We start from the raw sequence: 25,526 nt of genomic DNA, 5'->3' as shown, positions 1-25,526 counted from the left end.
TAAATTTAGTATTAAGTTACTAATTATATTATTTAATTTACAACTTAAATTTCAGGTTACATTTTTTAACGGTGATAACGACTTTTGAACTTCCCAACCGAGCAGGTTACGACAAGTTTCATCGAGCAAGACTCGCTTTTGTTAAAGTTATTCGTTAACATAAATTTTAACTTTAACGCCACTTTAGTAATTTTCTTACAATTACAAAAACAATATAATAATTTTTAATAAAGAATTCGTTTTAATAAACTATATTTTATCTTTACTTTTCTATTTTGTTTACTCAAAAAACAATTCGGAAATATTGCATATTTTAAGATAAAACACAAACATTAAGGAAAATAATAATAATAGTTAATAACCGAATATTTACCTGTTTGTAATTCTAATTAATTAATTATTTATAATTGTTTTTTTAATATTTTTTATTAACGAAAAACTTGTGATTTGTTTGTCTGTTTGTTTACGGGATTTAACTGAACTGAAATTGCGTACGTTGTCAATAAGGTTAGGTTCGTTTTTCGGAGCAAACGTCACGTTCCTGATTGGTTGAAATTGAGCGCGCTAATTTAAAATTATCAGTTGGAATGTTGAAAAAATACATTAAAAAAAAATACTCATTATACAAAGGAATTTTAATTAATTATGTTTAATCAAACAAATAATTTACAACAATAAAAACTTGAAGAAAGTATTCTAAACTTATATTTTTTCAAGAAAAATCATAATTATAAGAAATAAAATTTAAATTACGCGGGGATACCTCGACCAATCAGAAAATAGTTTCATTTTTATAATTAACGCATGCGCAATTGACAAATGGCGTCTAACCTCATTCTTGCGCAATCTCATTATAGCCAATGTGGAGCAATGTGGAGTATAATTTTAATGCTTGTTGAATCAGTTTTTTTTGTTACAATTTTATGCATTTAAGATTAAATGATTATGAATAGAAAGATAATAAAACGTGAGTGAGATACTAGCAGACGACAAAAACACGTTTATAACTGAAAAACACGTTTTTCTATTAGTTCTACTGATTAGCAGAAAGTTTGTGACAATTAACGATTTTTTAAACAATCTCAACTATAAATATCAAACTTAACAAGGTTTGTTTGTTACCTGTTATTTATTAATCAGTTACTATGATAATCTCTATTTTTAATTTACATTTACATTGTTTTTAGTGTAACACTAATTCTTTTAATGTTAATAATACTAATTCTTTTAATGTTAACACTAATTCTTCTATATTGCAAAACAATTTTTATTCTACATAATCTGGGGGAATAAAGTTTTTCATGAATCATAAAAAAACAACAGTTTTTTACTTTTAAACGTTTTGATTAAATAATTTATCACTGTGACGTAAATACAAGTTGAAAATATTTTCCACTTTATTCGATTATGCACGCAATACCTATAATTTTTCAATTACGTTGTACTTTAGTCTAATTTTGAATGTCTCCCAAGCGTGTCATTAAAGCAGATTTATCATTTCTTAATAAACTTTTCGTTAAAGTACCTATCGAATAAAAACTTCAGTTTTTATAATAAATTTTGTACTTGTTTTAATTTCAATATTTGATTACTTTATTTTTTTTTAAAGGGTGAAGACTGTGATGGAAAGAAATTTTAAAGATTGGAAACCTTTCATCCACGGAGGTTTGGCTTCCATTATTGCTGAATTGGGTAAGAAATTAATTAAAATATAATTTTCCTGACACTAGAAAAAGAAGTAAATAAAATTATCGAATTCTGTTACAGGAACATTTCCATTAGATACAACAAAAACCCGTTTGCAAATACAGGGTCAAAAACTTGATAAAAAATATGCATATTTAAAGTATTCTGGAATGACAGATGCGCTCGTTCAGATTTCAAGACAAGAAGGAGTTGGAGCTTTATATGCTGGGTATGATTAGTGCAAAAAAAAATTACTTAAGTCATTAAGATCTCATTTAGACAAGTCATTATGATAAGATAAAACTGATCTTTCTCATTTTCTTCGATATTATCAATATTTAACATTCGATTATTTTATTTTTTAGAATAAGCTCAGCAATTTTGAGGCAAGCAACGTATGGAACAATTAAATTCGGAACATATTATTCCTTACAAGAATTTGCAGTGGAACGATGGGGCGATGATGATTTATTTTTAATTAATATTATTTGCGCCGCATTGGCTGGTGGAATATCGAGTGCAATTGCAAATCCAACTGATTTAGTTAAAGTTCGAATGCAAACCGGTCTCAAAACAAGTTCCTCACTTTTTGGATGTTTTCAAGATGTTTATCTCAATGAAGGCATTCGCGGACTTTGGAGGGTAAACCGAATTATATTTTCATTTTATTTAGTATAGCAATAATAATTAATTTATTATTATAACATAGAAAAAAACTATTTGAAAAATAGAAAAATATTTGAAGAAATTAAAATCTGTAAATTACAGGGTGTTGGTCCAACGGCGCAACGAGCTGCAGTTATCGCTGCTGTGGAGCTCCCAATTTACGATTTTACCAAAAATAAACTCATTGATATCATAGGAAATAATGTCACTAATCACTTTGTGTAAGTTTTGAATTTTTTTTAACTTTTCAATTTAAAACGAAATTTTTTTAATAGGTCTCTTTTTTTCGTGAGGACAGGTGAAAACGACTTGAGCGTCAACAGTTAGAATGTTTTTTTTAAGTATAAAAACAAAACACAGGGGTCAGCTTAAAGTTCAAAGTAAGCAATAAAATTGATGAAAAACAAAATAACAAAATAATTATCACGGAATTGTAAATAAATCGAGACTATCCTGTTCGAATTATCGTAACCCTTATCCAGGTCTGAAATTATTAATTTTTCATGAATCTCTTTCTCAATATGTCAAATAAAAAGTTACTTTTATTTAATTTTACATATATATTTCAGTTTATATGTATTTAATTTTGAATTAAAAATTTGGAGAGAAAACGCAAATTTAAATACAGTGAAATGAGTTCATTTTTATTTTTAATGTTTTACTTTTGAGATAATTTCATTTTCAGGTACTATTCGCAGTTGTGATGACGACAGAGACTTGAATATAGAAGCTGTCCTGCGTCAGAGAATTCCATCGAAAATATCACTTCATCTACTTCAGTAAATTAATCTTGGTTAGCAATCACAATTTTTGAACTCTAATTTTTATACCAAAATTTATTCATACCGTACATTTCTTTTCACTTGGATAAGGGTTTGACAATCAAAAAATTTACATGAACTAAAAACAAAGTAACTAATTTTCAAATGTTTAAGACTTATTTTTCATTCATATTGTTGTTTTGTCTAAAAATGGAAAAATTAAAGAAAAGCTTTACAAAAAAAGAAATTCTAACAAGTATTTTGTTTTTATGAAGAATGAAGAATTCCTTTTTAGCGAAAAATTACGAATATTTCCTGAGAAATATTGTATCCAACAAAATTAAAAAATAATGTAATATTGTTTTAAAGAATTTTTAATTTTTAATTTGCAGGTCAAGTTTTGCAGCGAGTATGGCGAGTGCTGTCGCTTCAACGCCAATTGACGTTGTTCGTGTAAGTATTTAGAATAAAATTAAAAATAATTAAAATTCAAATCATATTTCAAGAAATTTAATTTTTTCAAATTTTTTCAAGACTCGACTGATGCATCAAAGGAGAGTTCGAACAACTTCTGGAAAATTACCTTCACACATTTATAATGGAAGTATAGATTGTTTACTACAAGTAAGTCATAAAAATTTTCTACAATTTTTGAATTTTTATAATTATAGAAAATTAATATTATAAATATAATAAAGTAAAATTAAACTTTTTAATCAAATTTATTTTCTTTCCAGACAATAAAAAATGAAGGATTCCTAGCTCTCTACAAAGGATTTATACCAACATGGTTTCGAATGGGACCTTGGAACATTATTTTCTTTATAACATTCGAGCAACTCAAGAATCTATAATAATAAGTAGAGAATTTTTACAACTAATTCGACAATTTAATTAAAAAAAGACCGAAAGGACACAAAAAAACCAATTCTTATGAAGAAGAAATAAGATAAAATTTTTAAAATCAGAACGAATATTAGAAAAAGGAAACTAAAAAAACCCCCCAAAGAAAAAACTATCAAAACTTCAAAAATGAAGAAAATCAAACAAATTTTTGATTTCGAAATTTCGAATCTCGGGTTCTCTACTTTAAAAAAAAAAACAAAAAAAAGAAAGTTGAGAAAAGTTCAAAGTATGAAATAGTATTATGAAAAGAAATATTGAAATATATTTTTAATACAAACTCGAGAGACACATAAAAAGATTTCTTTAAGAAATTGCTTGTTTATTCAAAATATGAGATATTTTTGAATTTTGTATTGGGTACTTAAATTTTATTAGCAAATTTCTTTAAATCAATTTTTTTGCGCCAGAGAGTCAATTAGAGTATTATATTATTTACAATACATTATATATAAAAAAAAAATCTTTAACAAATAAAAATAATTAAATTAACCCAACTCTACCTCTGAAAATTATGTGATGAAATTAAGCATTTTACAAGATGTCTTTTTCTCTTGATCATTATTTAAAATTTTTTGCATTTTAGATAAGTTTAAACTGTATTTTCAATTCCTAGATTCTAGGACATAAGATAAATAGTTAAAAACAAAGAAATATTAAAAAAAAAAATTATTCTTGCTAGTCAAGTTCTTCCACCAAAGCTTTAAGATTGTATTACTAATTTTTAAAGACAATATTTTTGAATTTCATCTAATTTTATAATTGATATACGCTTTTTTTAATGATCATGTTATTTATTGCAATCATTTGAAATTCTTACGCATCATAAAAAAAATTTTATACAGCCATAATCAATACTATAAACAGTCTTCGTTTCTATGTACAATAAAAAGAAATTATATATTTCAAAAAATATGCATATTAAAAATAATTTTTAAATCAATTTCTTTTAATTCGTTTTCAATAGAATTTTTATCACATTAAATGAAATTTTAATTCATTTTATTTCACTTTATTATCTGCTTTTAAAAATAATGAATTTAATTTATTTACTCCGAAAATAATCGTCAATCGATATCCCAAACTATTATTTTTCTATCTTTACCGCCTGTTATCACCTTTTTATTATCAATTGTCACAACTATTGATGTAACAGGACCTGTAATCAAAATGGACAAAAAATTTGTATACGTTGTTATATAGGAAAAATTCTCGAGATTTTTAGATTGTTGTAAAGCTTCTAGCGATTTATAATCTTTTTGGAGCGAAAAAGAGAAAGAGAGAAAAAAGTAATGAAAAATTTTAAAGAAATAATTATAAATGTAGGTAGAAAATTGCGCTTTGTATTTAGCAAGTGTGTGAGAACGAAAAGAAAACTTGTAAATTTGTGAAGTATGAAATGTAAATAAAAATTTTTTTTTCGAATTACCATTATGGCAATTGAATTTTGAAATCCAGTTGAATTTCGGATCCCAAAAACTAACATCTCCCCAGCCATCGCCAATTAATAAAAGCGAGTTTAACCAAGTCAATGACAATGCCTCCACTTCCAAAATTTTGCTACAAATCTGAGTGCCTGTTCGAAAATCCAATACACTAAGAACTTTATCTACTCCACAAGAAATTATATTATTTGATTCGGGCTCAAACGTTAATGCATTCACTTTACCCGAATGTCCTATAAAAATCACATTTTCAATTAATAAATTGTAACATTTTTTTTTTAATTATTTAAATTACTAACGATATGCATTTAGATTACCTTTAACGTTAAATTGCAAATTATAAGTTTCCATGTCCCATAAAAATATTTCCCCATCCTCTGTTCCTGAGACTAATAAAGTTTCATCTCTGAAAATACAGTTTCAAATATAGAAAACGAAAGAAAATTCGCTAAAATCATAAATAGAAAATCAAAAAATATTTCGTTACCTAGACAAATTAATGCAATTTACTTTACACTCGTGATCGAGTTGAGCGACGAGACACTCGGCAACTCTAATTTTCGTACCGGAAGTATAACTTCTCCAAATTTTTACCGTACAATCCCACGAACCGGAAATAATAACATTACTTTTCGAACTATAAGCTAGGCAAGAAACTGCATCCTCGTGTCCTAACAACGTGTCTATCACTTTACCAAACTCTACATCATAAAACACTCTGAAAATAATAAATATTATTATTATTATTATTATTATTATTACCATCATTATTATTACTATTAATATCGCTACCATTATTTTATTTTACAGACAATAAAATAATGAATTAAATTTATATTTAAAATGGGAAATTTGAATCAGTTGAATAAAAGGCATTTTTATTATAATTTTCAACTCACAAATTATTGTCCCACGAACCAATGACAATGACACTGCATTGAGTTGAAATTTGATATGATATGCATGAGGATAAGGGCAATAAAGAGACAGTAACGCTTCTAGTTAACTTTTGCGAATTAATGGAGTAAAATTTTAAATTCCCATCACAACCCACAGAGACAATGTCATTTAAATGTGCTCCTTCTTTCAAAACAGAAACACAATTAACTCCTTCCTTGTGTGATTGAAAATGCATAGATTCTTTCAATAAAATTTCGCTACTCTCCTTTTCTGAAAAAATCAATTTATACAATTAATTTTATTTATGAAATAAAATTAATAAACAAAATAAAATTAATAACCGATAAAAAATACTATTTAATGAAAACAAAAACTTTCAAACCTCTATTTGGTAAATTTAAATATTTTGTTCCATTGGAAGATTGAAATATTGTAGACAATCCTTACCGTTCGATTTGCATTGTGGTTCTGTTAAAATAGTTTCAGAACGAATAAAATCACTCGAAATTTGTCGTTTTGGATGTGGCAGGGTAAAAACCTGTTTTGGAACCTGTCCAAATTCCATAATTTGCACTTCGATTCCATGTCGATCGTTTCCATCGCGAATTGTGTCTAAATCTACAGCTCCTTCGTAACATAAATGAAAGAACACTGCAAGAAAATAAAAATAATAATAATAATAATAATTAGAAATTAAATAAAAATTATCAAATAGGTAATAAATAGTTTATTTCAAATAATTACCATTATTAGCCTTTTCAGCTTCTTCTCCTTTCTGTTTGTAGCCGAAAATCAAATCGATCCAATTATGCAAATTTTCCGAAACCCAATTACTCTCCAATGCGCTGCGTAATTTATTTACAAAATCAGAAGGACCTAAAAATATTTAAATTAAAACATTTTTTCTTTTCTTTCACTTACAATTCTTCATTTGCAAATAAAAAGTTTAGCTTTATAAAATATTTTCAATATTTAAAAAAAAGTAGATATTAATTAAAATTAAAACAGAAATTGCTGAACCTTCAGCCCAAGGTGGAAGAAGAACGTCTCCAACTTTTGTTCCATCGTGTCGATATCCAAAATCAATACCATATCCATTCACCAAAAAATCACCTTTATTCGATACATCATAAAAAGCTGGAATAACTTCCTTAAAATCTGACATATTCACCATAACATTTCTCCAAACATCCGACACACTGTAAAAAAAATTTATAATGAAACATTTATTTTTATTCAAAATTCGAAATAGTATTAAATTATTACGTGCAATTCGAAATAAAAGAAATATTACCAATTAAACATTCTGTCAGCATGATCAAATCTTCCATTTTGAAGACACAACATATACTGAGGATATTTTCTGACAAGATAAAATAATACAAATCCTGGCGCACTATAATGCGATCCATAGAGGAATTTCGGTTCTGACATTTCCTCGTACCTTTCCTGAAATTTACAATTATATTTATCAATAATAGACAAATTAATGTCAATTACAATAATTATAACAATTAAAACGTCTTAGAGTAGTTTTATAATTACTTGTTAACAGTAAAAAATAATTATTTTACCTTCAACCTTTCTAATCGCAGGGGTTCCAAAGCTCCAATTGGTTTACTCAGATCTCTATAAATATTAGGATCCTCTAAATCTAAAGTATCGGAGGTATAATCGTTAATTATCCAAGGCATCACAGGATATTGGGTTAAATCATGAAACGTACGATCTGCTAAACTGAAGAATAAATTATTATTAAAAAATTAAGTCTTCCATTGCTTATAAAATAATTAAAAATATCGAATCAGTTTCATCGTTTTTAATAAATTACCTATTAATGTAAAGAAGATAATCATAATTAGATAGTATTCCATTTTGCCACTGCATTGTCATTTGATTTTGTGGAATAGTTTCCAAACTAACTTGAGATTGTTTCAATAAATTAGAATATAAATTATCTCTGTCTTCCTGATTGCTTAGTGATAAAAATAAATATTCCGGCTTCCCATCCGCCACTTTTGTCCATTTAATTTCGAGTCCCTAAAAAAGCAACACCCTCATTAAAATATAGTGAAATTAATAAATTATGCAAGAGTATATTATTAATACAATAAAAATAATTATTAAGCGATCCTACCACTTGTCGCAAGAGAAATCTCCTTTTTATCACATTCTTAATGTCCTTGAGTTGAATTTTCAAAACTGGATGCTAAAAAATAAAAATATCATTTACTATAAATTTAACTTGTTTGGAAAAATTAATTTCTTACCTGATCCATATTATTATAAGGCTGAAAATAGATTCGACTATTTGTGAGTAGAACTCTTCCTGGATTGACAACGAGTGGCAAAACTTTATTAGCTTGCACTTCAATAACAACTTCTTCGTAAAGATCCTCGAGCCATGAAGTGTCAAACGAAACTCGAGATTGTCTTGAATGAACTATTGCCATTATCTTACAACAAAAAAAGAATTTTAATATAAAACAAAAAGGAGACAATTTAATTATTATGTCACAATTGACTAAAATTAATAAAATAGTAATAACCATTGAATTTTGCTCAGCTGTTGGTAGACTAGCTGCTCTCAACAATTGCAAAATTTGAGCGAGACAATCCTCGACATTGGCATAATTAAAATTAAATTGAAAACAAGTCTTTTGATGTATAAATTTATAAGGTGCCAACACATTTCCCTCCAACATTTTGACAAAAGATTTACACTCGATGGACAAGTTATTCGATCTAGAAAAGTGAAATATATCATAAAACCCGTTAAACTTGTCAATAAATAAATAAATAAAAAAAAACAATTAAATTTCTTCCTTCAATTATTATTTTAACTCACCCTGATATTGTATTGCCTGCATTGGTAATCTCAGCCAATATTGTTTCTTTTAATTGAATTTTAATTAACGGTTGAGTGATATCCTTATTTACAAAGACCAAAGATTTTGAACAAACTTTCAATCTTCCTTCAATCCATTCGTTATTCTTTGAATTCGAAGGCTCGAGAAATCTCATCTGGGCACTGTAATCTTCAAAAAATATTTCTCCAGGCTCCAGGAGAAGCATTGTAAATCTACAATAATAAAACATGAAAGTAAGCAATAATAATAATGAATCACAATTTTAATTGTTATTATTTAATTTAAAACTAAAAAAGCAACATAGAATTTTACATACCTTTCTTTCTCCATTGTTGATTTTTATTAAAAACACAAATTACAAACAGAATATAAACAAAATCGAAAAAGATTTCGTTATTACAGAGTCAAAAGCGACGCAAAATATGTAAAAAAAATAATTTCAAATATAAAAATTTCACATTTTAGGTTAAGTCCAAGTGTCATCACTTTTTATTCATTTTCCTCCTTCAATTAATATATCTTCTTCTCAATAAAACAGTTCTTCCTACACACTATACAAAAATATCATAAGCAAACTCTTCTATTATACTCCAAATAATTAGATGACAGTTCTAAAAAACTGTAAGGAACTGTCAAAAAATATAAATTTGACCTTGAATATTTACACAGACACAATACATTCATTTTATAAATTACGAGTAAAAAATAATAAAAAAAATAAAAGTACTTCTAACGACAGAAATAACTTGAATATTCCTATCTATATATATTTTTCGAAAAAAATTAAATGACATAAAATATATGAGTAAACCGGAAAAAATTAAGTAGAAAACTGTTTTACAGTTTGTGAAAATGTAGAAATTATTACCAAGATACATTTATCCATTGTCGGTAAACAATTTTCTTTTATCAGTACTTAAAAATATACTTCAAAATTCATGATTAATTAAGAAATAATATATTTTTGTCATTCAAAATTGTACAAAAATTAAGATAAGTTTTTAATATTATGAAACAAATGAAACAATTTTTTTTTAAATTTTCATCTCTGTTTAAATACTGTTTGATAGGGTGATTTCATAACTGACCGTGTGGCCTAATGGATAAGGCGTCGGACTTCGGATCCGAAGATTGCAGGTTCGAGTCCTGTCACGGTCGAAAATTATTTTTTTGTTAATTTTAATTACTTTAATAGTTTTCATTGTTTGTATTTCAATCAATAGTTTACAATCTTAGAAAGTTTTTTTTTAAGTAGTGTTGCATTCGAGAATCTCTCCTTTCATAAAAGAAAAAAGAGACAGAACAGATTCATTTGTTTGCCATGTATTTTTGACGAGGTTTTCGTTTTTTTTCGATCTTTTTCGAACGATTTCTCGCTCGATTGCATTTTTAAGATAGGAAGATATTAATTTCATGTGTTACTAATAATAATATAATAATTAGATTATAATATTTTAATCATCTTAAGTTTGTTATTTCCTTCAGAAAATTATTAATTTTGAATGTAATCGAAAATAATACGTGATTTGGATAAAAAACAGTAATATTTGTTTAAACTATAATATAATTTATAACAATAATAACAGTGGTAATAATAATGATGGTAATAACAATAATAATAATATTAATAATAATAAAATAATAATCATTGATATATTATTGTAAAATATAAATAAGTTTGTAGCATGCTCAATGGAAGTGATAAAGTTCAGCTATAGAGAATTAGATTCAATTAGATTAATGAATTTAAAGAAGTAATTAAAAATGTGAGTATACATAGAATTGAATTGAAGTTTTTAAATAAAAGACAGAGAATATACCAGATGAAGAGATTTAACCAACGAACTTGTCAAGTGCTATTTCCTTGAATCACAACTTTAACAGAATTTGCACTATTTAAACTTTAGCGTTTCTAATTATTTCTTAAGTAGATAATTATCAAATTATTCAAGTTCCAACTGCTATATAACAATTGTCAATTAAGATAATTGTTTCGATTAATTTGCCATCAAAAATATGAATTATAATAATTGATAAACAATTAATTTTTCCGAATGATGAAATTCTTTCAATTTTCGATTTTATTCATTAATAAAATTATTAATAAAATGTGAAAAAAATGTTACTGAATACATTAATATAATTAACATTTAATTATCGAGTTAGTAACAATTGTACAAAAATATAAATTTTCGATCGAATTTTTAAAAGAGGGAAAATAAAAAAAATATACTTGGCAGTGAAGAGAATTTTTTTTTTATGGAAACCAATAACGACCAGGAAAGAAATATATAGAATAATCGAAGTTTTACCCCTTAACAGACAATCAGGCGCCAAGGGTTAATAATGCAAGGAATAAAACCTAGTAAGGGGGCCATTTACCCCCTATGTTCTCTTGTAATTTGTACACGCAACGAAATATATATCCTGTTACTAAAAACTAATGATTGCCATTATATATTATATTCATTATACTATATTATCATTGTCATTATATTATACATTATATATATGTAATATTATCTATATAATATATTATATGTATTAACAATATTATTTCTCCTACATTCTGAATAAGAAAAAAAGAACTTCTAAACAAACAGTAAAGATTAAATTCAAATAAAAAAGTTTTCGATAAAAAGAAACTAAAGACTACAAATGACAAAGTTTAAATAAAAAAATAATAAAAAATTCCTTCGAGCCGGATTCGAACCAGCGACCTATGGATTACTACATGATTTAAAAGCCAACTACAGTCCACCGCTCTACCAACTGAGCTATCGAAGGCCTGCTGAAACCTGCCAAGAAGCATCATTTGAATCTCACAACAAAGTGTTACGCCCCCAAAAATTTTCAATACCTGTATTCTAACAATACAAATCGATATAATTGGCCAACCCGAACACATCTATATATTTCTCAAGAAAATCTAAAACGTCAAACTCTTTTATCTGTATACACACTTCATGTGTAATAAGTATAAAATAAATGTAATTATTTTATAAATATTATAATATTGTATAAATATTATAGAAATATAATATTATTATAAAATTATATAATTTATAATTATAATTATAAATATATTATACTCTCAAAATTTGAATTAGTAAAACTGTTTACTGATTTATATTAGTGACTGACGTTTTGCTTCTAAGCTAGTATAATTTAATTTCTAATTAGCCAATTTGTACTAATTTATTAGTAAAGTAAATTAGTAATAATTCAAAAGCAAAAAGTCAGTCACTAATTCAAACTAGTAGACATTTTTACTAATTAAAATTTAGAAAGCAGAATATTACATACAACGTAATTTTTAAAAATTACATAATTATATTATATTATTATTAATAAATATAATTAAAATATATTAATTATACAATTTTCTGTTGAATTATACCTAATTTCGTATTAATTTATAAATATTTTAGTCTCTAAAACAATTGTAAAGTGTTTTGTTTATATAAAATTGTTCCCAGAACCGATAATCATGTTTTAAACAATCATCCACTATTGTTAAACTATTTTTAATAATTTTTCTTCGAATACGTTGCTTTTGTTTAATATAGGATCCAATTGCAAGAGATTACCACTAAGATGACTACTTGTGGTCAGAACTGCAATGCTAGAGTAGGCACTATATACTCTGAATTGAGCTATTGAGTTGGTTCTGAACTCCACAGTCATCAAACATAACTATATAATATTATATTCCAAACTAATAGGGAATTAATTTCCAAAATGCAGCTTTCTAATTAATTATAATACAATATTTATAAAAAATATATTATATTTAAATACTTATACAAATTGTACAAAAATTAAAATATCAAATTAATATAATTTTATTAGTTTCATATTAGAGCTTTTAATTGAAAGTGGATTTTAATAAAAATATTACATTGCTGTGAAATCAACTACCAAAACAGTAATAATTTATAGTAAAATATTTTTAATAATGCATTTAATTAACTACATTATAAAAAAAATTTTAATTTTAAGAAGTATCAACTCTCCAAATTTGAATGAATAAAAATGTTTACGAATTTAAATTAGAAACTGACTTTTTGCTTTTGAATTAGTGAATTTTACTAATAAATTAGTAGAAATTACTATTTATTAGTAAAATTTAGCAAAAAATGAGTCACTAATTAAAATTGATAAACATTTTAATTATTCAAATTTAGAAAAAACATTTTATAAATATATTTTTTAAAATAATTATTTCAATTTAACGACTTTAAAACAAAAAGCATAAAAAAATAACTTTTCTACTTTTTAAGAATACTCATAAATTATTTATCGAGCGAGTTCCACGAGTTGTGGACAAATTGTACAATCATAAAATAATCAAGAAATCATTTTTTTCTTACTCAATTTCATAGAAAATCAACCAAAACAGTTTGCTATTTCTTAAATTGAAAAGAGTAACAAAATTTTAATTTCACAAATAATGAGCTTGCCACTGATAATTTTAAAATGCAATTTACCCTAAAAAATTGCTGATTTTTATTTAACAAAATAATCATTGTATTTTAATATTATAAATAATAATTAAATAATAAATTAAATTATATATATAATAAAAATTAAACAATTAAAATTCAGTATATCTAATATTAATGTCAATTTACACTTACTACAAAAAGTATAACTTCAGATTAATAACAATTTTGTCAAAAATAGAATAATATTGTGAAAAATTAAAAAACTTTTTTAAAAAATAAAAAATCTGTTGCAATTTAATTAAATATGACAATAATTAAAGTTTCACAAAAAAAACAGATATAAAAAGTCATTACTTCTAAAGGAAGATATGAATCATTTTTTCGCAAAAGTCTTAAAAAGTTATCTTCAAAAAAAAAATTCTCCTAAAAATTGTCTTTCTTTATACAAAAATTTTACATAAAATTTATCCTTGAGATAATAAATATTTTTTCCAACTGTAATAAAAATAAAAAAAATTTCAGCCAATAAAAAGAAAGATATGAACTAACATTTGTGCATTGAAAACAATTACTTTTTTTTATGTCTTTTGTTTTTATTTTCAAATTTACTACTTTATAATCAAGAATGCATGCGTATATAAGAATCTTTTAAAAAAAAAGAAAAAACATATTTATTCAATATTTTTGAAAATAATTTTAGTTTCCTCAAATATTTAAAAGTGGCAACTGTTCATACAAAATGAAATTTCACCCCAAAGTGATCAATCAACTAGATGCCAATAGTATCACATCACACGATTAATTCCATCACTTATATACCTATGTACGTATTCATTTCACTTTTTTAAAAAAAATTATTGACACAAATATTTTATTTTATGAAATAAAATATTTAATAAATATTTTATTTCCTTTATTAAAAAAATTTTTATATTCCAACTTTCGAATTATTTTCAAACAATAAATCAAACTTCTCTTATTTGATGAGTGAATCAAGGAATTAAATTTTGAGAAACTAAAATATTTTCTAAATTCAATTAAATAAAATATAAAACATTTATTTTTCTACCAAGCTAATTGTATTTTTTATTATTCTTAAATTCTTTAATAATTTATTGTAATTTTTTGTTTTGATATAATTACAATTTTTAATTCTTTTAATTTTTGGTGTTTTCTTTAATGTATCGTTCATTGTATTATTTTAATTGACTAGCATAGAAGGGAATCAGATTTCGAAAATATATATGTACACATTTTTTACCATACAGCAAAAATAAATTCCCAGTAATAAGTTTCGAATCGATAAAAAAATGCAGAAGCCTGTCAAAAGAGGAACAGAAAAGCAAAGAAAAAAAAAGTTATCAACTTTTGATGGATTGGAAAAATATTTTCTAATGACTGCTTTATAACTGTAAAGAGTTTTCTCCACGACCGTATAATTTCAATTCAACTTATTTTACTTTTTCCCAAAATAAGTTCTCTAGAAAAGAAAATTGCATTTCCAAATTTGTCAACTCAATTTTCAAATAAAGATAAATAAAAATTTTTCTCTATAAAAGAAATATTTTATATGCATACAGAATAAATTCAGTTAATTTATTATTCTGGATCTGATGATCTATTTCAAATCTGATTCTGTTTATAATTTATTCATAAATATTAAAATTCTTAAATATTTAAATTAAAATTTTTTTAAATATTTAAATATTATTAAAATGTTTAAATTAAAATTTTTTTTAAATATTTAAATATTAAATTCAAATTGAAACATAAAATTCTAATAAACATAAAATTTTGCCAATGAGGGAAAAAAAGGTTTGGCATTCGATTACCGTCGTATAAAATATACGACCTCAAGAATTCCAACATCGTGACTCTATAAAAGGGTTACACCCGTCTTATCCTTCTTATTAATGAGGACTCCACTAGGAAATGAAATATCTCATTTGGGAAATATTCATTTTCATGGTCGTGTGCTAAATAAAAATCGAGGGCGAGAAAAACAAAATTGGTCCGAGCAGAGAGAGAATTCCTTAATTTCATCAACAAAATCGAATGTCGTTTATGGCTCTTCATTTTCTTTTTATATTTTGTCATTAAGAAATATAATAAATACGACTCCCTGGTGACTTTCAATTTTTTGCGTGACAATGTCAAAAAGAACCAATCCAATTATCACGCGAAAAAAAGGTTCGGTTGTTGGATTTATATGTTTCTATTATTAATCTATACTTCCATTAACGAAATATAAAAATAACTAAATATCATTTTACTCACGCTCAAAACTGTGTTTTCTGCCTTTAATATTGAATCACTCACCTGAAACATAAACATAAAAATATTGATTAATAATTAAAATTTTTTACTCTATAATATTAAATTTAAAATTAAAAATTAATAAATTATGAATAAAGTTGAGAAAATATTGATTATTGATATTATTCCATTTGCTAATAAACCTAGAACCGACAATTGAAAGCCTACCTAGTTTTGCTCCACGTCTCGCTAATAGCAATCTTGACAGGTAAAGGAAGAATACAAGCTAATCTGACAACGGATTGTTCTCAAGTATGACCTAAAAATTCGACAACTCATTGAACTTATATTTTCAGTTTTGTTTTGTAATAAAAATAAAATAAGAATAAATAGTGAATAAATATTAAATAAATACCGGAAATTCAGCGTTCGGCCACTAAAATCAAATGTCAAAAATAGGACTAAAAAGCAGGAGTGGGGGCAATGGGAGTGACAAAGAAGTCTCCGTACGTCTCTCTCGCTCCAATTGCCCCCACTCTATCACTTTTGCCTTAACCAATGGACACTTTAAAACACAATTAGGAAATAGAAAACAAAAATATTCCCCGACCTTTTAAACAGAAATTTTCTACTCTTCACTAGAAAAATTTTTCTATTAAAAAATTACAGAAGAGTAGAAAATTTCTGTATTATTTTTGGATAATTTTATTACAAAACAGAAACTACCTTCCTAGAATAAGATTTTCAAAATTGTAAAAATATTTTTGACTTTAATGAAAAAGAGAATTTTGCACACAGGGAATTAAATTTAATAAAATTGCAATATTCCCTTCTTGTCGTTTATTTAATATACTATATACTATATAGCGATATATATATATGAATATACAAATTTTATTATTTAGTATATATAGATATACATAAATTTCCTTTACGTCATGAGAGGCAGGATTTCCGTTTCATGAATAAACGTCAATGAGAAAAGAAAAATGTGACACTTTTTCTGCGGATAATATATAAGGTATAATACACACACTCGATCCGAGATTGGAATTAGTGCCACCTCGCGAAGCCATTATACGCAAAGATATTTATCCCTTGGGAAACAAGGGTTACACTTGATGTCAAATATTATATTCCCCTCAATCACATATTAAACCTCAAATTCACTTTAATTCTTTGTGATTTTAAAGAAATTCACAAACGCAAATATTATTTAATATTTCTTTTCCCAAACGATAAAAATATTCCGCCAAAATATTTTTAATTAATTTTATTTTATATTTTCTTTCATAATTTTATAATTTTTAATTTAAATATTGCGATAATATTGCAATCGTTAATTTGTAACAATAATTCTAAACACTTTTTCAACAATTTTCCAACATTTTTCAACAATTTCTTAACAAAAGTTGACAAAATTTCCGAAGAGAAACGCCCATAAGAAGCTTCTACTAATTTTATTCGCTGCTTTTCAAGGTCAGAAGGCGACGATTGGCTGTTGGAAAAATGACCTTGAAAGACAGCCAATAGTACGAGTGGGGGAGGAGCTTCTTTTCTGCATTCTTCTCAATTTTATTAAAAATTGCACCAAAATAAAATTTGAATTAAAATATTTCGAACATATATAAAAATTCTACATTTTTCGATCAAATTTATATTTAAATTAATAATTAATAATTAATTAACAGCCGAAGAGACTAATTAAAAAAGAAATATTATTACTGAGAATATGCTATCTTTATAAGACAGTGACACAGAATACGATTCACAAAGGTGTAATATCAATATTGTTAAAACAGTTTTATTTGGTTTGAATGACAATTGCATTAGTGATTTACAAACATATTGATGAATAATTCTTTATTCCCGCAGGACAATATTTTTAAGCAATCGTATTATAAAATATTGATTTCTCCCTTCATAAACTAAAATTAGAAGTAAAACAAAAACTAAAATAATAATAATAATAATATAATAATTATATAAAAATAAATATTTTCTTCTCTGTACGAATGAAGTTTAATAAAGTTATTTATTTTCAATAATAATACTTTTTTTTACTTTAATAATACTTTTCCTCTTTTTTTATTTTTTGAATTAAATGTAATGCAATACAAAATGTGATATAGTATAAATGATATAATTGGACAAATATATTATTCATACTTTATTAATTATTAAAGATGCAAGTACACTGTACTCAAAATAATTAGATTCCATTTTAGAGAGAAAGTAGAAAACTTTAAAAATAGTTTAGCGTGTAAAGTGACGATGAAAATAGTTTGGCACTCGCCGACACCTAATTCTCAGATATTTATTAGTCGAAGTAGTGTATTCTTGATGTTACATCACACTAAATAGTTAAAGCTCGCTTTTATTAGATTCTACACTATAAGTAATTGAAATTTATAGTAGACCGTAAACTTTTTTTTTCTTCAACAATATAATGAAAATTAACTTTTTAATTATTCGCGTAAAACTCGCAAACTTTATACAATTTATATTAAATATAAATATATTTTAATTTTCAATACACAAGGGAACGTTTTAATGGGTACATAATAAACTTCAGTTTTCATGCTTAAAAAGCAATTTTATCATTTTTGCACGTTTTTCAAATAAAACCGTTCGGGTTTATTGATTGACGTGGTGTATTGATGTGTCAGCAAGAAGAAAATTGATTTGGCTTCCCATTAGTTATATACAAATATCTAACACACGGTTGCTTACTAATCTAATCCAATTATAATCGGGAAAAGTACTTGTGTATTTTTTCCCGGATTAGAAGTATCGATGTCAGAACAACGGATTAACTGTTGATGACTCAATTGTACATTTCCCTTTAAAAATAAATGCGTCAGACGCAAAATTTTAAAAATAGAAATATTTTAACAAAGCTTTTTAGGAAATTTTCCAAAAAAATAATCTTAGAATATATAGAATTCAATGAACCGAAATCTACTCTTAGAATTTCTATATATTTTCGAAATTTACAAAAGCTTTGCAAGAAGGAAGCATATATACATGAAACATACATGCAAGTATACATGAGAAGGGAATAAAAATTGCTTCAATATTGAAAATCCATGAGAATAAGTGAGATGGAAAGAAAAGGAAAAATTGACAAGTTTATGTAAGGAAACACCTTCATTAGAAATTTTTTCAAACCAAGTCACGTTCACAACTAAATCACTACGGCGTCACTTTTGCCACTTTTAGCCCAAGTATTGTATAGAAGTATGGTCTTAAAAATCCATCGGAAAAAGAAAATTGCACATTTCCGGAAGAAGGCAATTCAACGACCTTTTTCGTGCTCTACTTCCAGATTAGAAAAGCTCTCACGTCAAGTATTTACCGATGTACCTGATGTACACATAAAAACTATTCCAAGTCGTTTTTACTAACACCAATTTTATCTTAAGAATATTTTTTCCTTCCCTCCTTTTTTTTGGAGGAATAAATCTCATTTTATAAATGTAACATATTCTCTCTACAAAATATTTTCTGCTTTTTGGGTGTGTATAGAAATTAATTTCGTATAGTATGACAAACATAATATTTGTTTGCGTGCGTATAGCGTGAATTACAGTTAAATAATTTACGTAATTACTTATTCTTCGGAAACTTTCTTGCAGAAAAAGATAATTATGCTAATTACTGTCCTAAATGTTTAGTCGGTTGTGCACACTTTGTAGTTTCTGGAAGTACGGATGTGAAATGTTCTAAGATATTTACGGTGAACCTTTTTTAAATTTTTCTTCGCTAGTATAATTCTGACTAATCCTACACTGATAATTGTTTAGTTGTCCCTTCTACATAGTTTTTTTAAGGATATCAAATTGAGACAAAAAACGTATCAAAATGTTGCTTCGCAACACTTTTCCTACGTTTTTTGTCTTAATTTAATATCCTTAGAAAAACTGTGATAAACGTATCGTTCGATTTCACTTCGCTAACAATCTTAGTGGAGAAGCTTTTCTATCTTTATCAGTTAATCGTGTACCATTTGCTACAGGGCTGGGTTAAATGGTTTTTAAAATCCTATTTCAGATGGAAAGAAAGTATTTAAAATGCCATTTTAAATGGGTTTTAAAAACCTCTTTACCCAGTTCTGATTTACTAACATTCTAACATACAGCTATACTTCAAACCATTCTAGTTAAATTTTTATCAAGACTTAAGGGCAAAAACAAAACCAACCAAAATCCAGCAGTACGTTTAGGTGAAGCACCTAAAAATTATTTTCAGCGTACAATTTAAGTTTGGTACCCTAACTATTTAAATAATCAGGAATGCAGAAATGAGCATCTACAGATCACAGGTCTAGGAAAAACAGCCTCCACCATCCAAGCTTTTCTAATAATCGCCCAACCTGACATTCCCACCACTATTTGCACTTTGGGGTCTAATAAAATTTCTAGTAAGTTTTATGATAATTTTCAAGCAGGAGCCGAATCCAGGTTGACTGTGCCAGAAGACATCTAAGAACAAGAAGAAAAAGAAGAACAGTAGGAGGATTTGAACCTATGATCCTTTCTTATAACCAAATACACTTAACCACAAGGCTAAGCAACACTTTTACTACTTTTCTAGGTGCAAGACCCCAAACAATGCAAAAAGAAGAAGTTACTTAATTTATTTAATCCCAGTCTTCAAATCAGAAAGTACCACTTAATCTCCCATTTTCCGCGTCAAATTTTTGATTAGATCCTTTATGAATGAAATTCAACAAGGAAAAAAATGATTCAATGACTTAATAACACTTGAAAAAAATGAAAAGCCCTATATTTACTTTTTTTTCAACTCGGCACCCTAGGGCCGATGAAAATAAAGAAGAGGAAGGAAGAGGAGGAAATTTAGATAAGGGGGTGAAAAGGAAGAGAGCGCGTGCCACCCTTTGCGTTGCTCGTCATCGTCGACGCGGTTGTGGCCACCGTCACCGACGTCGTCGTCGTCGTCGTCGCCGCGACGACGCAGACGCATGGCTGATAGTCGCCCTTTGCAGATCGGACTACAGTCTGGCGTCGTTAGTCAACGTATGCGGATCTCGTGGATTCCACGATTTTTAACTCCTCTTCTCTCCCTTTTTCTCTTTCTCTCTCGGTCTTTTACACAAACACACACACATACACACAAATTTCTCTTCCTATAATTTTTCCCCACCTCGCACCCTCTCGTCACGCTTTATCAAAATTGTGCATCCGATTATAAATCGTACAAGATTCGCGTCCATCACGTTTCTCAACAATCAGATAAGGGGAGAGTCGCCGAGGAATGTCGAAAGTCGAATGTCGTGTCAAACAAGTGCCGTGACTCAAAGGTGTTTCAAGTGTCAAATTTTTCATTTTCAAAATACATCATTGAACGTGGAGGGAAAAATAGAAGGTGAATATTTTTCTTTTTTTTTGGGAAAAATCACGTTTTTTTTTATCAAAGGTTTAGTTTATACCGCTAGGCAGAGTGAAATCGATTTTAAACTCTCTGAGAGGACGTGACCCTTTATAACAGTGAATGTGTCAGTGTATATATATATATATATTGTTATATATAAATATAAATTTGTCGCAATTTTCACTCACAAGAAAATGAAGCATTTTCAAATCTAGGACAAAAAATCCGATTAAATCTTGATTTTTTCCGGGGTCAGTGCGACAAAACTATATAACATAGAATTGAGTACTGCCAGTAATTCGGCTGATCGATCGCTATACATGAGCCGCGCACTTCTCCGCGAGAGAGGAAAACCTTCCGGCCAGTATTTACCGGATTTCATAAAAGAAAATTGAGATTTTAAATGCATTAATAATGGAAATTTTCTTCTCAAATATCACTAGAGTATTAATTTACACGAAAATATCAATAAAATGAAAATTTGCTGATTTTTATACGTTTTAATGTTTTCAGTTACAATTGCAATTTATGTGACATACGATCTTTTGTTTTAAGAACCAATCTCTACTGTATAATTATATTTTTACTTCGCACGAAAAATTTTATTTAATTTAATGCATTTGTAAAAATGTCATGTAAGTCTAATTTTGGCTAAAAGAGCCGACACTCTTTATTGAGTTTTTGGAAACTCATTTTAAGACCTAAGATGGCTTACTTTTTAAAGTTTTTATTTTAAACCAAAAAAATCGAATTTAAATACAATTTTAAAAATTTAAATAGGTATTTAGTATATTAAATTATGCGGAATAATTCTCTAGACTACCTTTCGAATGTGTTGAAAAGATTCACTCACTTCAATAACTAAAACATTTACAAAAACAACTAAAAGATTCACTAAAACGACTATAAACGATTCCCTATAAAAGCTCAAAGATTTATCGCTACTTTATCAAACATTTCAACATTGTATGCAACCACAGTTTTCTTGAAGGTATCAAATTAATGCCAAATTGTATCAAATTGATACCAAATTGTATCAAAATTATGATTAGATCCACATTTTCGGTATCAATTCTCCGCAATTTGATACTTTATAAAACAATAACTGAAATAAAAGCAAGGTTTTAAATTCAGTCTCGAAGAAAATTTAATTTAATATTACTCTAACTGAAAATTATTTCATTCAAATTCAAATAAAATTTCTAAATGTAATTTCTGAATACAATTTTACGTACCGGTGTCTATATTAAGATTTTATTGATTTCAATGACAAGAGTTGTGAGCATTTTTCAATTTCGTCACCATGTAATAATAAAAATGTCAAAGACTGTAAAAACTATCAACAATGGTATCGAATAGATTAGAACTCTCAAGATTGTGTTTATCATCACAGATAATTTCTGACCAACGGATTTTTTCCAAGTCCTTTATTAAAAGTCCTAATTAACAAAAACAAAAAACAGTTTTCATCATAATATTTAAACCCTCTAACATTAAATATTTGATATTAAATTTTAATATTCATTTCTATTCTAATGTTTTTATTCAAAATTAAAAAATGAACATAAATACTAAAGAATCAAAAACTAACAGTTTATATATAGAAAAAAATATTTGATGAAAGCTTCATTTGCAAAATCGAAATTTGTAATTATTTTCTTTTTTTTTTTTTGAAAAAAAAGAGATGAAGGGAATTCTGTCAGTAGTAAAAGCAAACTTTTTCCCCCCCATCGACCAGTAGAGTATGTTAGGTTGTATCAGACAGTGTGGCGTCCGGTGAAATCTATTCGAGCATAAACCAATCGACTGTTCCTTCCAGCATAAACCAACTCAAACGAACCGAGTTTCTATAAAACCAAAGGCAAACTTTAATCCGTCATTTCAATATACCTACATATCTATCTCTCAAAATACAGAAACACATATTCTATCCATCCATCAGAAAACTTTTTACATTTCAATTGTTATTCAGAACTTTATATTTTTCTTTTTCAATTAAAAATATAGTCTCAGTATTGACATTGTATAACAAACAATTTCCAAGTCAACAAATATTAATATTAATAAATATTTTAATTTATCACTCGGTCGACTTAGTTCAAAAATAAAACACTGAGTTGAACGACCACTTCGAGTCAAGTTAAATATTAATATTAATTACAATAATTTTTACTAACAATTAATATTATTATATTGGTCAAAATTTTTTTAAAAATTAACAAAATTAAAATAAAAAGGTCCATTATAAGCTGCTCTACTCTGTATAATAATACAGGGTTAAAACGAGATAAAAATGTTAAATGATGTTAACAAAATAAAATTATAATAATATTTATTAACAATAATAAAAATAGTAATAATATATTAATAGTAGTAGTAAATAAAAGTTAGAAATAAACAATTTTAATTTTTTTACACATAGTAAGACTATCAATCTTTATTAAAAAACCACTATATAATTAATTAATGAGATAAATTTTTTTGTTCCCACTGCATATGAAAATCTTTTTTTATCCTCTCTACTAATATCAGAATGAATAGAAATAACATTATTGAACTTCAAAAGCTGATAAAAAAAACTGAAATAATCAATATTCAGACTCTGATCGTACTTATTGTTAGCTCAGGAAATATAAGCACTCAGACGATGAATTGTTATAAATGTAAATTTTAATTGACTCCAATTCAATTAGAATTGTATGATAACGATAAATTTAAAAGTCATACGAAAGTGTTTTTTTGACAAAATTGAATATAAACAATTTATTTCATTCAATCTCGAAATCTAAATTAATTCCGAACAATTACTTTTAGTTTTTATTTACATTTTGTTATGGCAATTTACTACTCTTTGAATCTCTGTAAAAAATAATAAACTACAATTAGGAAAAAATTTTCTAAATTAATTAGTGAAAAAGTAATTAATGGCTATTTTCTACTAATTCAGATTTAGAGAACATATTTGTTTACCTACATAAGATAACTAAATTATTATTGCAAAATTTTTTTTAAGTTATAAATTAAAATGACATTTTATTACTTATTTACCAAAGGTGAATTTACTCTCAGTCTGATAAAAGTTTACTCCTAAAAATAACTATTAAAAATAATTTAACAATTAACTTTTCTATAAATAATATGTTTCTTACGTTTATCATTCAACAATTTTGTTGTCTTCTAATTATTTTCTTATTCTTTACTTTTTCTCAAAAAAACTTATTACTTCACCTATTTAAAACATTAAAAAGTTTTCTTTCTCGTCATTTAAGGCGTTTTTTCCAAAAAAAATACTTTTCTTTTATCATTTCAGAGAAAATTTTCTGATTTAAAAAAAATTAATTTTTTTCCTCTTTCTTATAAAAATCTATTAAAGTTTTATAATGATAATGCAAGGAGAACCTTTGATAAGAAAAATTATAGTTCTATTAAAAAGAAAATCCAATAATTAATTCAAATTTTAAAGGAAGCTTAACATTTTCTTAACCTATTTTAAAATATTAAATGAAGTACTCCGTGTTCATAGAAATTTTCCCCGATTAGAAAATATCACGTTATCATTTCAAAGAATATCAAATTTCTTAAAATTTGAATCAAATATCAGTCGGTAATATTTTAATTCTTTTGAAAAAAAACTTTTTCTCGTTCCATCTTTAGGTCTAATGAAAATAATGAATGTAAATTAAAAATGCGGTTTTATATCTATTGCTATATGTATGCAAGTACTATAAACTGTTCACTAACCGTCTCAAAAGACTATATCTTGAATATTTAATAATATTCTCTATATTTTCATAAAAGAAAAAAAATATTTCTTTCAAACCTTTCTGTAAATCTACATTCTAACTTTCTATTTTAGTACTTAGAAAATTGGGTTGTGAAAACAAAACAGTTCCAACATGGAAATATTAATTCTTTCACTTGTGTCATAAGCGTATAACTGTGAAAATTGCGAGTTCCTAATTATTCTTCTCTTTTTGAATTACAAAAATGTTTACTCTCATTCCTTTCATTTTTTATTTTTAACAATTAGTCGAGAGGCATTTACTTTATTAACAGATTCTCTCTTTTTTTTTTTGCAAATATTTCATTTTAACAATTATATGCGTACGGTACTTCAATTTAATTACAGCTGATGATCTTAATTAAAATTACAAATTTAACTTTATTAAACATTACACCTCTAAAGAATGTTTTTAA

The 25,526-nt window shown here is 26.2% G+C and overlaps 3 protein-coding genes and 2 non-coding genes across 6 annotated transcripts in view; 3 read left to right on the top strand and 2 right to left on the bottom strand.

Annotated features, from left to right (window-relative positions):
* The first annotated feature begins 842 nt into the window (after window positions 1–842).
* Window positions 843–5,444, top strand: LOC122499405 (mitochondrial uncoupling protein Bmcp). Of its 2 annotated transcripts, none has more exons than XM_043607740.1 (8): window positions 843–1,109; window positions 1,610–1,692; window positions 1,768–1,915; window positions 2,052–2,328; window positions 2,455–2,573; window positions 3,506–3,566; window positions 3,648–3,737; window positions 3,851–5,444. In XM_043607740.1, the coding sequence occupies exons 2-8, from the start codon at window positions 1,623–1,625 to the stop codon at window positions 3,965–3,967; spliced, it is 882 nt and encodes a 293-aa protein (XP_043463675.1). In that variant the 5' UTR covers window positions 843–1,109; window positions 1,610–1,622; the 3' UTR covers window positions 3,968–5,444. The 2 variants fall into 2 exon arrangements, with proteins under 2 accessions (XP_043463675.1, XP_043463676.1); XM_043607741.1 differs by lacking the exon at window positions 843–1,109 and adding an exon at window positions 1,464–1,521.
* On the bottom strand, window positions 5,034–10,046 carry LOC122499399 (protein FAN-like). The gene is made up of 16 exons (XM_043607733.1): window positions 9,548–10,046; window positions 9,210–9,443; window positions 8,911–9,106; window positions 8,632–8,817; window positions 8,499–8,570; window positions 8,193–8,401; window positions 7,936–8,098; window positions 7,656–7,810; window positions 7,382–7,560; window positions 7,106–7,237; window positions 6,809–7,012; window positions 6,361–6,631; window positions 5,949–6,179; window positions 5,779–5,867; window positions 5,446–5,694; window positions 5,034–5,175 (listed from the first exon to the last, which is right to left on the bottom strand). The coding sequence occupies exons 1-16, from the start codon at window positions 9,559–9,561 to the stop codon at window positions 5,084–5,086; spliced, it is 2,676 nt and encodes an 891-aa protein (XP_043463668.1). The 5' UTR covers window positions 9,562–10,046; the 3' UTR covers window positions 5,034–5,083.
* A 270-nt stretch (window positions 10,047–10,316) lies between these two features.
* Trnar-ucg lies at window positions 10,317–10,389 on the top strand. Its single transcript has one exon. It is a non-coding gene; the product is annotated as a tRNA-Arg (tRNA).
* A 1,534-nt stretch (window positions 10,390–11,923) lies between these two features.
* Trnay-gua lies at window positions 11,924–12,018 on the bottom strand. The gene is made up of 2 exons: window positions 11,982–12,018; window positions 11,924–11,959 (listed from the first exon to the last, which is right to left on the bottom strand). It is a non-coding gene; the product is annotated as a tRNA-Tyr (tRNA).
* Window positions 12,019–14,347: 2,329 nt separating this feature from the next.
* LOC122499397 (cholesterol transporter ABCA5-like) overlaps window positions 14,348–25,526 on the top strand; it is a 34,048-nt gene continuing 22,869 nt past the window's right edge. Inside the window, exon 1 of the mRNA XM_043607729.1 lies at window positions 14,348–14,502. The gene's annotated coding sequence lies outside the window, so the exon portion shown is untranslated. The remainder of the gene's footprint in view (window positions 14,503–25,526) is intronic.

Source organism: Leptopilina heterotoma, unplaced genomic scaffold (assembly GCF_015476425.1).
Source record: "Leptopilina heterotoma isolate Lh14 unplaced genomic scaffold, ASM1547642v1 Lhet_167, whole genome shotgun sequence".
NCBI lineage: Eukaryota > Metazoa > Arthropoda > Insecta > Hymenoptera > Figitidae > Leptopilina > Leptopilina heterotoma.
Note: the sequence above shows the minus strand (reverse complement) of the source record. Positions and strands in the feature narration are given on the sequence as shown.

Bases quoted from the DNA above. Each gene is read 5' to 3' on its own strand.
- LOC122499405 (XM_043607740.1), top strand. From the start codon at position 1,623: ATGGAAAGAAATTTTAAAGATTGGAAACCTTTCATCCACGGAGGTTTG. The intron at 1,693-1,767 runs GTAAGAAATTAA...ATTCTGTTACAG, and splicing joins TTCCATTATTGCTGAATTGG to GAACATTTCCATTAGATACA. The intron at 3,567-3,647 runs GTAAGTATTTAG...AATTTTTTCAAG, and splicing joins CGCCAATTGACGTTGTTCGT to ACTCGACTGATGCATCAAAG.
- LOC122499399 (XM_043607733.1), bottom strand. The intron at 8,099-8,192 runs GTAATTTATTAA...TTTATTCTTCAG, and splicing joins TATCTTCTTTACATTAATAG to TTTAGCAGATCGTACGTTTC. The intron at 5,176-5,445 runs GTAATTCGAAAA...TTTTGATTACAG, and splicing joins AAAATTCAATTGCCATAATG to GTCCTGTTACATCAATAGTT.